The sequence below is a fragment of the Panthera uncia genome, chromosome A2, assembly GCF_023721935.1.
Source record: "Panthera uncia isolate 11264 chromosome A2, Puncia_PCG_1.0, whole genome shotgun sequence".
Taxonomy (NCBI): Eukaryota; Metazoa; Chordata; class Mammalia; order Carnivora; family Felidae; genus Panthera; species Panthera uncia.
Window position 1 is genome coordinate 7,469,121 of NC_064816.1, and position 15,047 is coordinate 7,484,167.

The 15,047-nt window shown below is 59.5% G+C and overlaps 1 protein-coding gene across 8 annotated transcripts in view; it reads left to right on the plus strand.

Moving 5' to 3' along the window:
* The window catches only part of DNM2 (dynamin 2), an 89,312-nt gene that overhangs the window by 65,296 nt on the left and 8,969 nt on the right, over positions 1–15,047 (plus strand). For 6 of the 8 annotated variants that reach the window (XM_049642395.1, XM_049642392.1, XM_049642396.1 and 3 more), the window contains exons 11-16: positions 372–458; positions 2,087–2,157; positions 5,623–5,674; positions 6,601–6,612; positions 10,151–10,264; positions 14,800–14,909. In XM_049642395.1, coding sequence (XP_049498352.1) covers positions 372–458; positions 2,087–2,157; positions 5,623–5,674; positions 6,601–6,612; positions 10,151–10,264; positions 14,800–14,909 — 446 coding nt within the window. The remainder of the gene's footprint in view (positions 1–371; positions 459–2,086; positions 2,158–5,622; positions 5,675–6,600; positions 6,613–10,150; positions 10,265–14,799; positions 14,910–15,047) is intronic. The other 2 variants (XM_049642394.1, XM_049642393.1) reach the window with 1 other exon arrangement.

Here is a 15,047-nt window from a genome sequence, read left to right on the forward strand (position 1 = left end):
CACTGGCCTGGTGGCCCTAATTATTATGCTCAGGGTCCTCGCTCTCAGTGCTGGGCGGAGGGGGCCACCATCGCTGCAGGGCAGCGGACACACACAGCGCCCACTTTCTCTGCCACTTTCCATCTTGGAATCCATTCTCAAAAAGCACCTCTGCTCGTGCGTGGGCACCCTGTCACTCTCTCTGGCACACCGTTCCCCCACCGTCCCTTTCTTGTCTCCCAGCTGGAGCAGCTAGGAGACAGGAGTGGGGTGGGGACTCGGTGGGCCCACCCCTTGTCACTTCCCCTCCCCCACGTTCTCTGTGTGGTCGTGTCGCTTCCTGTGCCACGAGGACACAGCCAATGCCACCACTCTGCTCCCCCGCCCCCCAGCTCAGCTCCTACCCCCGCTTGCGAGAAGAGACGGAGCGAATCGTCACCACGTACATCCGGGAACGGGAGGGGAGAACCAAGGACCAGGTATTGGCTTTGTGTTTTACCTTTCAGGTGTCATTTATTTGCATAAATCTTTTTTTTTTTTTAATTAAAAAAAGTTTACGTGCTTAAATCTTGAGCATACATTTCTTTGAGTAATGACAAATGCATAAAAGAAGGTAACCCCCTCTCCCCCACCGCCCCCTCAGCGAGATGCAGAACCATTCTGTGGCCCTCAAAATTCCCCGCCTTTACCCCTCCGCAGCCCGCCGGTCCCGGCAACCACCCGTCTGCTGCCTGTTCCCCAAGTTTTGCCTTTTCCACAATGTCACTTGAGTGGACTCCTGTCGTATGTAGCCCCTTGAGTCCGCCCTCCTTCACTCCGCATAGCACGTTCAGGATTCATCCCTGTCATTTGCGGTGTTTTGCAGAGTTTGTTGCCGGTGGTCACCGCATAGGGTTCCCTCGTGCGTGTGGACCACAACTTGTTTCATCCACTCGCGCTCCCGATGATGCGTGGGTGCTTTTTATGTTCCGACGTTTTCTCGTGAAGACCGAGCACACACGAGGACAGAGAGCGGGACAGGTCCCCGCACCTGCCGTGTGCCGAGTGAGCCCAAAGCCGGCTGCACGTGGCTGCATCCGGTCCCGTCCCTTCCCCCCAGGTGTCCACTGGGGTCTCTGGGCAGGTGTTTGTTCAGACCAGAACCAGCACAAGCCTCCGCCTTGTATTTGGTTGCGATACCACCGTGTTTCGCGCATCAGTGGAGCAGAAGCTGGCTCCCGTGCGGCTTCCGTAGCCCTGAAGTTGTATCAGAAGCTTCAAAGATTCCCTTTAATTTTGTTGTTGTTTTCAAGAACGTTGCTGTCCTTTTCATACACGCCATGGCGCCTGGTTGCCCCACCGCCAGCACTTCTGGGCTCCATCCCAAGGCTCTGGCCGATGGGGCGCAGGCCTTATAAAACCAGCAACAATGGCTCCCGTGGACAGAGCACCCCAGCATTTTCCAGCACCCCCACAAAGTCCAAGTGCCTGGCGTGTTTGATGCTGGAGGGCTCAGAGGCACAGTGAAACGCCAGGAAAGGGCAGGGTATTATGTGAAGGCCTGTCCCTTATCTGAGATCACACCCTGACTGGCTCCTGCGGTCCTGTGTTTTTGGGTTCCATTCTAACGCCCTTGCCTGGCCACATTATCTTCGCTGTTTGAATGCAGCACTTACCACACTCCAGGCCCTACTCTAAACACGTGACATATTGGGAATTATTTAACCCTACACAGCTGAACCTCTTGTTCCTTTCCACCTTCCACCGTCCCGTAACGTGAGGCCAAGGGTCACAAAGTCAGGCGGTGGCCTGGCAAGACTGCAGCCCAGGTGGTCAGCCTAGGCCGCGCCTGCAGCCACCGCTGCACAACGAGCTGCCTCCCCCTGCTCTGTTGGCCCCGTCTTTCTTCCTTGTGAGGCCCTGAAGTTTCAGTTACCCGTGCCCCTCTTCCCTCTACAGATTTACCCCAAGGTTTGTTTGTGTTGGAAGGATACGCGTGGTCCCAGGTCTTCGGCCTGGGAAGCCATAGGGTTCCAGCTCCCCCTGCTGGCGGGTTGGGGAAGTGCTCTGGCCACTGCCGTCCCCGCCAACCTCCGCTCTGTACTCACAGTTCCCCTCCTTCTTCCAGATTCTTCTTCTGATCGACATCGAGCAGTCCTACATCAACACGAACCACGAGGACTTTATCGGATTTGCCAAGTATGTACTTTTCAGGACAGCAGCCGGTGGGTGGCACCAATGCCCGCCCTCAGAGCCAGGCCCCGAGGGAGGTGGTTGAGTTGGCTTCCCTCAGCAGACTGGGGCAAGAGGGTCTTTCTGTCAGGGTCTGGGGGGTGAAGCGTAGAGCCATCTGAGAGTATCTGGGAGCTTTCCGGGGTTAATAGCAGCGTCCATCCTCATTGTCCTCAACACGCCTCCTATGGGGCAGACCTGTGGTCAGCCGCTTCGGGAAAGGGTGAGGCTGGCGGCATTCAGTGCTCTCCTTCCTACGTGACTTCTCAGAACCTTCATAAACTGGGCGGCTTTCTCCAGACTCCCCCATCTGCACTCGGCCCTCTCGCAGAACATCTCACAGGCTCCGGGGGCTGCTCGTTGGGAAGCGTGCTGTCCGGTCTAGGCTCTCCGTGGCTCCCATCCGTACACCATGGATTCAAAATCAAACCCTTCCATGGCACGTGGATAAGGAAGGTGCCAGAGCAGGGGTCTCTGATTTCAGCAGGGCCTAGATGTAAATGCTGGGGGCCTCGGGCATCGTGCACTGACTCCGTCAGCCCCTGGGTCCACCCTCAGCGAACTTGGGCGTCACATGGATTGTTCTGATGGCCTCCTGAAGGTCTTCTTGCCTGAGCCCAACAGAAGAATCGGTAGCCAGCTTCCTTGCATTCACTTAGCAAGTATTCCTGGTGTGCGTTCTCTGTGCCAAGCACAGACCCAGGTCCCCACCCTCAAAGGAAGGTCCCGTGCCAGAGACAGACACGCAGCCAACCCCTTAAGACCCAGGGTAATCACTGCTGGGGTCAGGGCTGCGTGAGGCTTGTGTTGAGTCCAAGGGGCAGCCTTCCGGCCTGGCCTTGGAGTCGCAGGGAAGCTTCCTTGTGGAGCAGGGCCTGTTAGAACCCAGTCTTGGGCTAGCAGGCTGTGCAAAAGGATCTTTATCTCAGGGGTCTCTGTGCTGGACCTAGCACTTGTGGGTAGGACATCTATCATTGCACTCAACAGAGTCGGTCAGCTGTTCTTTGCTGGGCACGTGGTAGGTGAGTGGAAGGAAGGAAGGAAGGCGGGCATGATCAGAAGCCGTCCTTGACACCCAGACGAGCCAAGGGCCCTACCTGGGCTGCCCCTGCTATGGGAGGACTGAGGGGCCCTGACCTCCTGCGCCTCTTCCCCCAGCAGCCAGGTGTATGTGGGCGGAAAACGCTGGTCCCCTCTTTGGTTTGCTGCTGTTTGTGCCTCACCTTGATGTCTCTGCTTCTCACACTTCATCCACAGTTCCTTCTCACAATCTCTCCTGTTTTTCCTTTGACCACTCCACTCTTTCCTCTGGACTCCTGGGCCTTCCCACTTCCCCCAGCTGTTATTATACTGAGCAGCTGGTGACCGGGTGGGTATTGCCTGCTGTGTGCCTTTTTCCTGCTGTGTGAACGGGGTCGCCCTGGCTGGGGGTGGGGCCCAGGGCCCCAGCCTTGGAGGGTGGACGTCGAGGGGGCCCGCTGGACAGCCGTGGAGCACTGTCTCAGAGCTGGGCCCAGGGCAGGGCCCTTGGAGTAGGAGGGTGAACGAGCCGGACTTGGGCCTCGCCCTTTCACAGCCCACAGGCTGGACACGTGTTTTTACCGAGCACGTTGTCGCGTGAAAGACCAGAGTTGGAAAGGAGAGTAGGTGAGGGGCTGTAGGAAGGAGGAGCGAGGGACGTGGCCTGGAGAGACCTTCCCGAGGAAGTCACGACAGCCAGGTGGCAGACAGGCAGAAGACCTAGACGGTGTCGGGACAGGGAAGGGAGGGAAGGGAGACCCAAGACACAGGAACACGGGGAGAGCAAGGCAGGGTGGAGGTGAGAGGCCAGGCCCCACTGCCAGGAGGAGCCCTGCAGGCTGAGGGGAGGACTTTGGACTCCTCCCGCTCCCCTCATCCACCTGAAAGCAAGAAATGTCTGATTGGGAGCCGGCAAGGGAAAGGGGCACCTACAGGGGCTTCCAGGTGAGGGCGGGAGCCAGGAAGCCCCAAGCAGCACATCTGGGGCCTCGCTGGCACCCAGCCATCACTGTGCGGGGCTTAATCGGTCCTGTCTCCCGCAGACACTGTTGACCGAACTCCTTCCTGGGCTAGATGTTGTCGGCTGCTTTCTCACTGCCCTCTAAATGTGAAACCCAGGCCCAGAGAAAAAGCTTTGTAATAAACTCATTGAATGCTAGGGAAATTGTTGGACAAGTTCTTCCTCCGTTCTTTTTTTTTTTTTTTTTTTTTTTTTATTCACTTATTCTGAGAGGGACAGAGACAGTGTGAGTGGAGGAGAGGCAGAGAGAGGGAGAGAGAGAGAACCCCAAGCAGGCTCCGCACGGTCAGCACAGAGCCCATTGTGGGGCCCGAACCCATGAAACCGTGAGATCGTGACCTGAGCCAAAACCGAGAGTTGGACGCTCAACCGACTGAGCCAGCCAGGTGCCCCAGTTCTTTCTCCATTCTTACTCTTCCAACCTTTGCCTGTCTAGGAACGGAAGCCTATTTCCTTAACTCTCTCTCTTACTCTCTCTCTCTCTTTTATCCAACAGCCAGCTTGAACTTTCAGGTACAGCCCCAGAGGCAGCCAGTAAAGGAGTGTAACAAGATGGTTAGCCTTGTCATATTCTGAAAGTTCCTAAAACAATGCGTATTCCTAAAGGAATGTCTGATTCCTCAAGCAATACGATAAGAAAAGAAAGTAGGATGCCTAAGGAATAGGAGGTATCAGTTGTTTGCAGACGGGTGGTGCTGTGATTGTCTCAGTGGAAAATAGGATGAACAGGGGAGCTGAGTGGGTGCCCACGTGCAAAACGCGTGGCCTTCATCCGCGTGGCACAAACTAGCCAGGAAACAGGGTAGCTAAAGAAGAAAAAAGATCAGGGACTGGAGGCAAATGAAGGACTTTATAGAAACCCTCTGGTGACCTTACCTCTCCTCTGCATTTGGGTCGGAAACCATCCAGAATGTTTTCACGGTGAGCAGCCGTCCCCTGTCCTGATCTCCCAGGGTGGCCGGCTCTGTGGTCCGAGCCACTGAAGACTTGGTGCCGGGGTCAGGGATGGGCAGAGAGAGTGGGAAGGAGCCGCAGTTTGCGCCCCAAACAGCCTGGTTCTCAGGTTACTCTGCAGCCACCATGGCTGCCTCCCAGCCACCTGGGAGTCCAGCTTCTCGGGCCCCGCCTTGGAGGCTCTGGGGCCACTGACCCCTGGAAATAGCTGGTGCCCTTGGAGGTGGCTGAGGTCAGGACCTCGAAGCCTCAGTTTGACTGAATACATCTTCTCGTTGCATGAGCCCGAGCTCTTTCCCTTGGGTAGCCCTTTGTGTGGAAGGCGCTCCTCTCTGCCTCTGCCCTGAGCTGGCCACTTGGCCCCCACAAGGGAGAGAACCTCACCTCATCCTTCCCAGCGTGTCGCCACACGAGTCCTCTCTCTGCTTCGTTTTCAGCGCCCAGCAGAGGAGTACACAGCTGAACAAGAAGAGAGCCATCCCCAACCAGGTAGCCCGCCCCTCCACAGCCCACAGCTCTAGCCTTGGGGGCGGATGGGACTTAGGGACCGCCGAGCCCAGTGACGGTACCTGGCTCGTGACACGTCCCGCCAGACCCCTTACCCCCACTCCCAGCCTCTTGAGTCTGTTCAGGTTTTGGTGTTTCAGGAAACCTGTCTTTGAACTAAAGCTCTGGCCCAGGCTGTGGGGGCACATTTGCACACCCAGAAGGCCCTGTCTGACATCCAAGGCCACGGTTAGAACTTGACCCCCAAGAGAGGGGCATGGGTGTCTGCAGCCGAATTGGGTCCCCAGCCCTAGCCCCAGGAGACTCGGAATCTGTGGGAGGGGGGGGCGGGAGGCCGCGTGGTGGTCAGCGGTTCTGGGGAGCCTGAGGGTCCTGTGTGCCCCATTCCTGGAGAAACCCAGAGCCACATGAAGCGTTCTCTACCTTGATGTCATGCCCCAGCCAGAGGCCTTGTGAAATATGAACAGCTTCATATATGCCAGTGTTAGGTGCCTTTTTTTTTTTCTTTAAGAAAAACACATCATCCCTGCAGAGCTCACCCCACTTCTCCATATTAGACAGGGGTGGGAGCGGGGACGGGGGTGGGGGCTCTGCTATCTTGCACGATTATAGAGCCCTCTGGAAAAGAAGGATGTAACCACTGCATGATTTTTTTGCGCTTGCCATAGGTAATACATATGTTGTTGCTTTTTTGTTTCGGGAGATGATAATGAATTAAATATTAACACCATGAATATAATTAATAGCATGTAATTTTTTTTCTTTTGCTGTTTTTTCCCTTGCTCTTCTCTCCTCCCATTTTTGTGCTTTTCCTGCTTTTTCTCTGTCCCCTCATGTCCCTTACGTTTTCTTTCCCTCTGCCGGCTCTTCTTTGATTTACCCACAATCCTAACTTTGCATTTTCAAAGGGGGAGATCTTGGTAAGTACCCACTTAGTGTGGTAGCAAACATTAGAGAACCTAAGAGTGGTGGAGACCCCGCCGCCCCGTAAATGTCCCTTTCCCCCCAAATAACAGAACAACTAAAAATCGAGCTAACCTAAAAACCCCCTGCCGTGGCCAACACCCGCTGGACTCTGTGTTGCCCTGGGCATAAGCTGACTCACACGGACACTAACCTGACCACCACCCTTGTGGGAGGCCCAGCCCGCCCGCCAGCCCATTTCTGACACATGTAGCTAGTTCCTATAGGTCAGGGATGGCAAATACTCAGCTAACACCCCATGCTTCCCTCCCCTCACATCCCTGGCCAGGGGAGATTTTGCTTAAGCCCTGCTGGAACTGGTTCTTGCCCCTGCCGCCACTGGCCTCACCATGCCGAAATGTTCTCTTCCTGCACTCCGGGCAGACATTACTAATCGATCCGGCGCTCTTTCCTTTGTGCCCCTCCCTGGCCGTGTGCAGGCATGGCTAATCGATCCTGGCGTACTCTCCTGAGCAGGCCACTACTCCCCTTCCTGTGGCAGATGTGACTTGACTGGTCAAAGAATTTTTTTCCCCCATGTGATAGCTTTGCACGTGACACCCCTCCTACACCCACGAGAGGCGTGACTGGCTGATCAGGGAACTCTCTCCTGGATGCTGCCACTATTGTTCCCTGCCCGTGGCAGGATATGATGATTGGTTAGACTGTTCCATGCCACTTGGCGTTTGCCTGCGGCAGGCATCACTCCTTTCCCGCCGCGCCCAGGGTTCTCACTTTAAATACTCACCACCTCCCCCTCCAAACAGTCCAGGGGCCCACTTCTCCTCACACCCCAAGAGGTTTAGTTGTTCTCTTCCTGCCAGATTCCACATCCCCAGCACCAAAGGCCAGCCGCTCCCCGGCTGCGGGCCCCTGGGTCTCCCGGCCACGGTTCCCATTCCTGCCCCAGGTGACTCAGGCCGAGGACCCTGACCCGGGAGGAGGCTGACCCACCCTGCCGGCGGGCCCCAGCTTGCTGCTTCCTGCTGCTGCCCGTGCTGCCCCCGGTGGCCCTTCCTCCCACCCCTGGCGTGTGTGCGTGCCTGTCCCTGTGCACCCCGGAGCGTGGGAGCCTGCCTGCCTCTTCTGTCCCTCCACCCCCCTCCTTCTAAGCCAGGCCCCTGGGGCACAAATTTGGCTTCTAGATGAAGAAGGCCAGCCACTCCTTCTCCTGTAGACTCAGCACATGTGTCTGCCGCCCACAGCTTGCGCCTCCCCAGGGTGGGATTTCATCTCTGACCCTACATGGCTCCCACGCGGACAGCTCTCTGGGCAGCTCGAGGGGAAGGGGACCTTGGAGGCTTCTCCAGGCCTACTCAGATGGGCCATTCCCGGCACGGCATCTGCCCTGTGGCCACATGCCCCACAGCATGGCCAGGGCCCCGTTTGCCAGCTCTGACTGCTACTAACTGAGGGTGCAGGCAGGTGAGCCAGGCCAAGGAGGGGGTAGGTGGGGGGCATATCTGCCCCCTTGGGAACTGGGCTGGGCCCCGGGGTGGAGAGGCCTCACCACATGAAGACTTGTCTTCCGGGGAGCACTGACCGCCTACGTTCTCCACCTCCTTCCTGCTTCTCTTCCCCTGGTTGTCAGTGACTGAAGTGTAGAAATGCCTACTCTGCCTGGCCTGGGCTAGGACGAGGCAGGCTCTACCCTGGCCCCTGGGCTGGGGAAGGAAGGAGTGGGTATGAACACAGAGACCCACACAGCTCTGGGACAGGGGGTGTGGTTGCTGGAGCCAGGGACTCCTTCCTGGGCCATATGCAGGATGGCCTTGAGCCGGAGTCTGAAGACCAGCCTTGCCCCAGCGTGACCAGAGCTCCCACTTTGCCTGGGACTGGGCGCATTCCCAGGACTCCAGGTTTTCAGTGCTAAACCAGGGCACCCTGGGAGGATACCATGACCTTACTGGGGCCAGCGGTCTCTGCCCCCTTGCCCACCAGGCAGCCATGGTTGGGCGGGTGCCAGCAGTCTCTGCTCACTCCCTGGTGGCCACAGGTCTCCAGGTGCTGTCTCGTCATCACCAGGAAGCCCTAACAAGGGCCGCCAGGTGGCATTCCATGCTGTCCCCAGCCTGGGCGAGGGCTTCTGTGTAGTGCAGAGGTCCCTGGGTGTGCTCTGGCCGCCTCCACCCTCATGGCCCATGAGGCTCAGAGCCTAATTCCAGCCATAGGAAGCAGGTGGCCCTGTTAAGATTTGACAGGCCTGGGGGCAGGTCAGAGTGGGAGGAGAAAGCCCCTCCTGAGACCTACCCCTTAGGAAGACACGTGAGCCCCAGGGTCATCCCTCAAGCCCCACCACCCCCCCCGACCCCCCCCACACACCCCCCTTCCCCGCCCCGAGGCGGGTGGGGAGGTGGGGACTCAACACCAGCCCATCCCAGCTGTCCTTGGCCGCATCTCCGCATAGCTTGGCCCAGTCTGTTGCTGCCTGGGCCCCAGGTGGCCCTGCCTGTGCCTCCATGTGCTTCCCACTGCCCGGGGGTCCCCAGACCAGAGTGATGGGTAGCTCTGGCCCACACATGCCTCCATGACCCAGGGAACACAGGACCGTGGCCCCTCAGGCTGCCTACATGCAGCTGTCAGATGAGTCCTCTGTGTAGACCTGGCCGGACTCTGCCTCCTACTCAGATGACAGCTGCAGGCAGAAGAGCCCCGGCCAGGGGATCTTCCAGGCCAGAGCCTCAGCGCGTCAGAGAAGAGTGGGACTTCCGGGTTTGAGGCCAGTGAGGGGCATGATCCCCGGCGGGTGCCCCAAGCTCAAACCTTTGGCCCCAGCCCTCTGGGCGGAAGCATCCCTTCTTCCTGTACTCTGGAAAGAGCCTGTGGGGAAGGGAGCCCCAGGACAGAGGCCGGCCGCCGTCCCCGTCCAGAGCAGGTCCCATTGCCCACCAAGTGTCCACCAGAGTAAGCTGGGCAGGTGACCAACAGTGCGGGCAGCAGAGTTGACACTGTGGGTTACGCTTCTGCCGGTCAGCCGCAAAAGGAGGGAGAGGAAGAACCACTCCCGTTTCGTGGCAATTTCACCAGCCTTCCGCTAACAGCCATCTTCCAGAGGGTGTGAGGGCGTCCCTGGCACTTGGTCCCGCAAGTGTGATTCCTCCGATGTCACGTCCCATGTGACACACTCCCATACAAGCCCGGGAACTGTCCCAGGCCCCTTGTAGCCGGGCACACCTTTTCTTGCCTGTGCTGACTTGAACCCGCGTGCAGGGGGTCTCCCGGGGGCCCGGTTCCCTGCCCCCTCCACCCCTACCCCCAAGCCTTGTGAGTGAGTGTGCGTGCCCCGTGTCTGTCTGCCTGGGCATCCCGTGTTGGTTTGCAGTGGGAAATGCTTGGGGGCAAGGTGGAGTTGGGTTGCCTGGCCTAGGGCTGGAGGCATCTCTGCTGTGTGGTCCGTCTTCCTTACTGGGGACGAGGGCCCTGGGCCCTGCACGGGGGGTGGGCTGGGCCGGGCGGCAGGCGTTGTCCCCCTCTGAGCAGCACCCTCCCCCCCAGGTGATCCGCAGGGGCTGGTTGACCATCAACAACATCAGTCTGATGAAGGGCGGCTCCAAGGAGTATTGGTTTGTGCTGACGGCCGAGTCTCTGTCCTGGTACAAGGATGAGGAGGTGAGTGGCTGGGGGTGGGTGGGTAGGGCGGTGGGACTAGAGTGGGTGGATGCTTGCCCGTTCATTCGAGAAAGGCTCCCCAAGCTCCTCCCTGAGGATGGTAATGGCCAAGACTGGGGTGGGGCTGGGGGGGGGCGGTGCATACTAGGCACCAGGTTGCGTATCCCAGCCCCACATGACCCTCTAGGGGTCCAGCCTGATAGCGGCTCCACTTCAGGAGGAAAGGGAGATGGAGAAGGGAGCCCTTGGCAGGCTAGAAACCGACCCCAGCCTCCAGAGTCACAGGGAGGCATCCCTGGCTCTCAGAGGGGGCACGGTCTGAGGTCAGGGACTCAGGCTCCCGGCCAGGTTGCTGAGGTGCTGGGGGCCCAACGTCTACAAGGGGCTCAGCCAGGCGCCTCATTTCCCTATCTATGAAGTGGGATAGAATGGCCCCTGTGACATGCTTAGCTATAGTGTCTGTCTAGAACATTCCCTATGTACTTGTCCTGATCCAAAGGGCCTGGGGAGGCCTCTGGGAATGGCACCAGGAACGCAAACCCCAGGGCTGTTTGCTGCCTTGTACCGTGGTCTCCGGGAACCCGCAGGCAAGCCCTGTGAGCGATTGCGCCCCCAGCCCAGTGGGCCACCTCTCGGGCAGCACTGCCGTCTGGGTCCCTTCTCCGCCTCGGCACTGGCCTGTCTTCCCGGCCCGAGCGGCCCATGTCTTTGCTTAGTTCTCTTAACAACGTGGCTACGGCCTAGTGGCCCGGGAATGGCGCTGCTCCAGTGTGACTGTCTGTTGCTGCTCTGTCGTGGGCGGGATCGGCTTCTGAGGGTCACCAGTGGGGGACACTGTGTTGCTTTCATTTTCCTGGGTTGCCCCATGAAAGGCCCACCAGCCCTCCCTGTTGGCCAGGGCGGCGTTAGGTGTCTGTGACAGAGGCCCAAATGAAGGCACTTACGGAGACGGCAGTCTGTGTCTTGCCCGTGTCCTGGGGAGCTTGGCAGGCCTGTGCCGGGAGGCTGTCCCGAGCCCGAGCTCCACCTTCCCCATTTTGCCACCTTAACGTGTGACTCCCCTGCCGTGGTCCCATATCCCCCCTGCCCATCCCAGTATGGTCTGTAGCAGCCTGAAGAAGGGAAGAAGGGCCTGCGGAGGAAGGTACCTGCATTGCTCTGCTCGTGCCCCTGACCATCTGGTCACATGGCCACCGTGTGTCCTAGTCACCTGGGCTGGTGCAGCTCTTGTTTGTGAAGTCCCTGCCCTGTGCCAGGCTCACTGGCTTGGGGAGCCCACCGTGGCCACAATTTCCTCAAAATCCTTATGCTCCATTTGTTCTTAAGGAATCGGGCTCCAAGCAGTGACTCGCCCTGTGTCACAGAGTGGGGAAGGGTCCCTGTGTTGTGGGTATAGGGCGTGTGCTCCCTGTCCCGAGAGACACCTCAGCCCTGGCCTGGACCACTCTCTTGTGGCCCGGGCTGGACACGGTTCCTCCGAGGGAGGGTGTTTAGGGATGAAATGTCATTGTTCCCACTCATTCTGGAACCTTCCAAGAGCATTGGGAACCCCGCGCCCCCTGAAGGACCCTGTCTGGTGGCTGTTTCTAAGCTGGGAGAGGGCGTGGCCAGGACCACAGAGCCTCTGGGAGGGTGAGGTCAGGCGTTTCTTAAGGAACCCTCGGGGCTAGATCAGCTTCTCAAAATGGCCCGGGTGAGGGGGTGGGGATGACGCTTTTGCATTTTCTCCCTCTTTCCGCCCCCACAGTCTGAAAGCCGGTCTGCTGAGGCTTTCACCAGGCCAGCTGAGGGCCGGTCTCCACCTTGGGCCCGGCCATCTCCGCCCAGGGTGGGAGTGCCAGGCTTTGTGACGGCCTTGGGCAGTGGTAGGGGGACTTGGGGCCCGAACCCCCTCCTGGCGGTTCACTGCAAGTCCGGTTTTAAGAGCTCCTTTTCTTTAGTGGAGAAGGGGTCCCTCGTTTTCCCCTCATGTGGGGGTTGAAAGCAGCAGCCCCGGACCCTCCCGCCGGCCCAGACCCAGGGCAGGGGAGGCTTCGGGACGGGAGGAGGGTGGATCGCCCGCCGGCGGTAACGAGAACCGTCAGGCCCGTGAAAGGGGCCCTGTGTGCGCTGCAGACACAAAGCAGAATGAGGTCGGGAGGGGCGGGACCCTCGGAACCCCACACGTGGCAGCCCCCCCCCCCCCCCCCCCCCCAGCTCAGGGACCTTCTCAGAGAGGCGAACCGTATTTCTTTATTTTAAAAAAATAACCCAAGAGGAAGCAGTTACAGAGTGGGGTGGGACTAGGGGGACCGTTCAGCCAGAGCCCCTACTACCCCCGCGGCTGGCGGCGGCTCCCTCTGCTTTTCCCTGGCACCTCGTCTCCCACCCAGGCCCTCCTTGACTCCCCAGGCTTCGGTGCACGTCTCTCCATCCCGGTGGAGAGCAGGGCGGTGGGCGATGACACTCACCTCCGGGTCCGCCTCGCCGCGGAGGGGGCGGAAGTTCAGGGGTGCCCGTCCCGACGCGCCGCTTGCCCGAGCCCAGCCTAACCAATGTGCAGACTACTGTACACATTCAGAACCCCCTGAACAGGTAGTCTGAACACTGGGTGGGCGGGGCCGGCTGTCCGTCCTGCAGGCCCCCTGGCGGGGGAGGGGGGGGGGGGGGAGGGGGGGCCCCCGCCCCCCGGCCCCCCGGGGGGGGGGGGGGGGGGGGGGACAAGGAGGGCCACTGCGCCCCGGCCCCTTGGAGCGGGTGGGGAGGCCGGTGCCTGCGCCGATGCGCTTCTCTCGTCTGACGTGGCACGGCTGGGGCCGGCTCGCATCTGGAGAAAGTTGTGGGTTTGCAGGAAATCCTAAGGAGGGGGCTGGGGAGCGGGTGGGCGTGGGCGGGAGGGAGGGTTTGGGTCCGCGGCCTCTGTGTGCAGGCAGAGGGCTCTTTGGGGGGCGGGTGGGGGCGGGGTGCGCACACGCCTCTGTGTGTTTGTGTTCTGTGCGTGCGTGTCAACAGCATCAGGAAGGCAGCTGCCGCGCTCTGGGCGGAATCACACTATAAACAGTTCCAGATGTGGCGTCTCGCTCGGGGCCCAAAAGGACTGTGACTCAGTTACTTGGCCTGGCCAGCCGACTGGAAGCTTCCTGCCTCCTGACACGACAGGGCGGGGGCAGCAGAGGCCCTTCCACAGTCTTCTGAGCAGGGAACCCCCATCCCGGCCCCTTCTAAAGCCCCCGAGACTCTTCTCCTGAAGGTTGGAGGGCCCTGGGACTTACCCAGAGCCTTTCTGTGCCGTCTCCTTCCTCAGACCCCCCTCTGCAGCATGAATGGGGGGTTCACACCTCCGTGGCCGCCAGGCCCCTCTTCTGCCCCTCACTGCAGCTCGGCCGGAAGGAGCACTCTGCCTGGCTTCCTCCTTTGCCAGAGTCCTGGGACCTGACCCTAGAGCCATAAGAGTGAGGGACAAACACACAGAAGAAAACCCTAGTGTCTCCTGGGCTCGACTTAATCCTCACCTTGCACAGGGAGGGCAGGACTCCTGTCTGCCTTTGACAGATGAGGAAACTGAGGCATAGAGAGGGAATGATTTGCCCAAGGGTCCGTGGCCGGGGAGGGGCAGAGCCCATCTGAACTGCTAAGGCCTGGGCCGCAGGGAGGTCTAAGATGATGCACCCACAGGGGCCCAGCCCCAGGCTGGGGGTACAGTAGGTCCTTAGCCTCCATCGGTGGGTGAATGTTGGCTTCCATGACTCGCCAGGCCTGTGCCCCTGGCCGAGGGCCACATCCTCTCAGCTGCTTCCCCAGCAGCCGTCAGGACTGCTGTGCCTGTACTCCGTGGGGCACTTCCTGATCAGGGCTGCCCTTGGGAAGTGAGTGACACTTCCGTGGCTTTGGAGCTCAGGCATCACCTCAAGGGGGCTCACTTTCCAGCTCCAGGATCATCTGAAGCTGACTAGTTTTAAATCCCAGCCCTACCCCTGAATCGTTGCCTGCCCCCTCTTTGCCTCAGTCTCCCTCTCTGTAAGATGGGATCATAGCAGTAATTCAGTTACAGGCTCATTGTGAAGATAGAGTGGTCGTAGGCGTGGTAGTGAACCAGACAGGAGTCCCTGGCCTTGAGGAACTGACGAATCAGGTGGGTGACAGAGAATAGCCTAGGTCAGTGAGCAGGATAAGGTGTTGTGTTACGCGAGAGGAAGTACCAAGGGGAGAAGGACGGAGAAGGCAAGGGAGACAGTGCCTGCGAACGTGTGGGGTGGGGTTGGGGCAGGCCTCTCTGAGAGGGTCCCCTCCGCACAAAAACCTGAAGGAGGCAAGGAGGGAGCCACGCGGGCATTGGGAGGAGGAACATTCCAGCAAAGGCCCTGGGGTGACATGAGCCCACCTGGCACCTTGGAGCGTCGAGGGGGCCAGCATGGCTGGGGCAAAGTGGACAAGGGAGAGGCGGGGGCCGAGGCAGGTGAGTTAATCTGAATAAAGCTACCAGCATGAGAGGCTGTGGTAGGTGGCCCTCAAGGTGGGGTCCAGTCCAGGGTGACCCCTCCCCTTTCCGCCCTCAGGAGAAGGAGAAGAAGTACATGCTGCCTCTGGACAACCTGAAAATCCGCGACGTGGAGAAGGGCTTCATGTCCAACAAGCACGTCTTCGCCATCTTCAACACGGAGCAGAGGTGAGGGCCCACTGGGTGAGGGTGGCCGTCCCCATCCAGTCAGCAGTACCCACTGAGCGTCTTCTGTGTAAAGTCCCTGCCCTGGGGTCTCACGTTCCAGAAAGGGAATCAAGTGAGGGGCGCCTGGGTGGCTCAGTC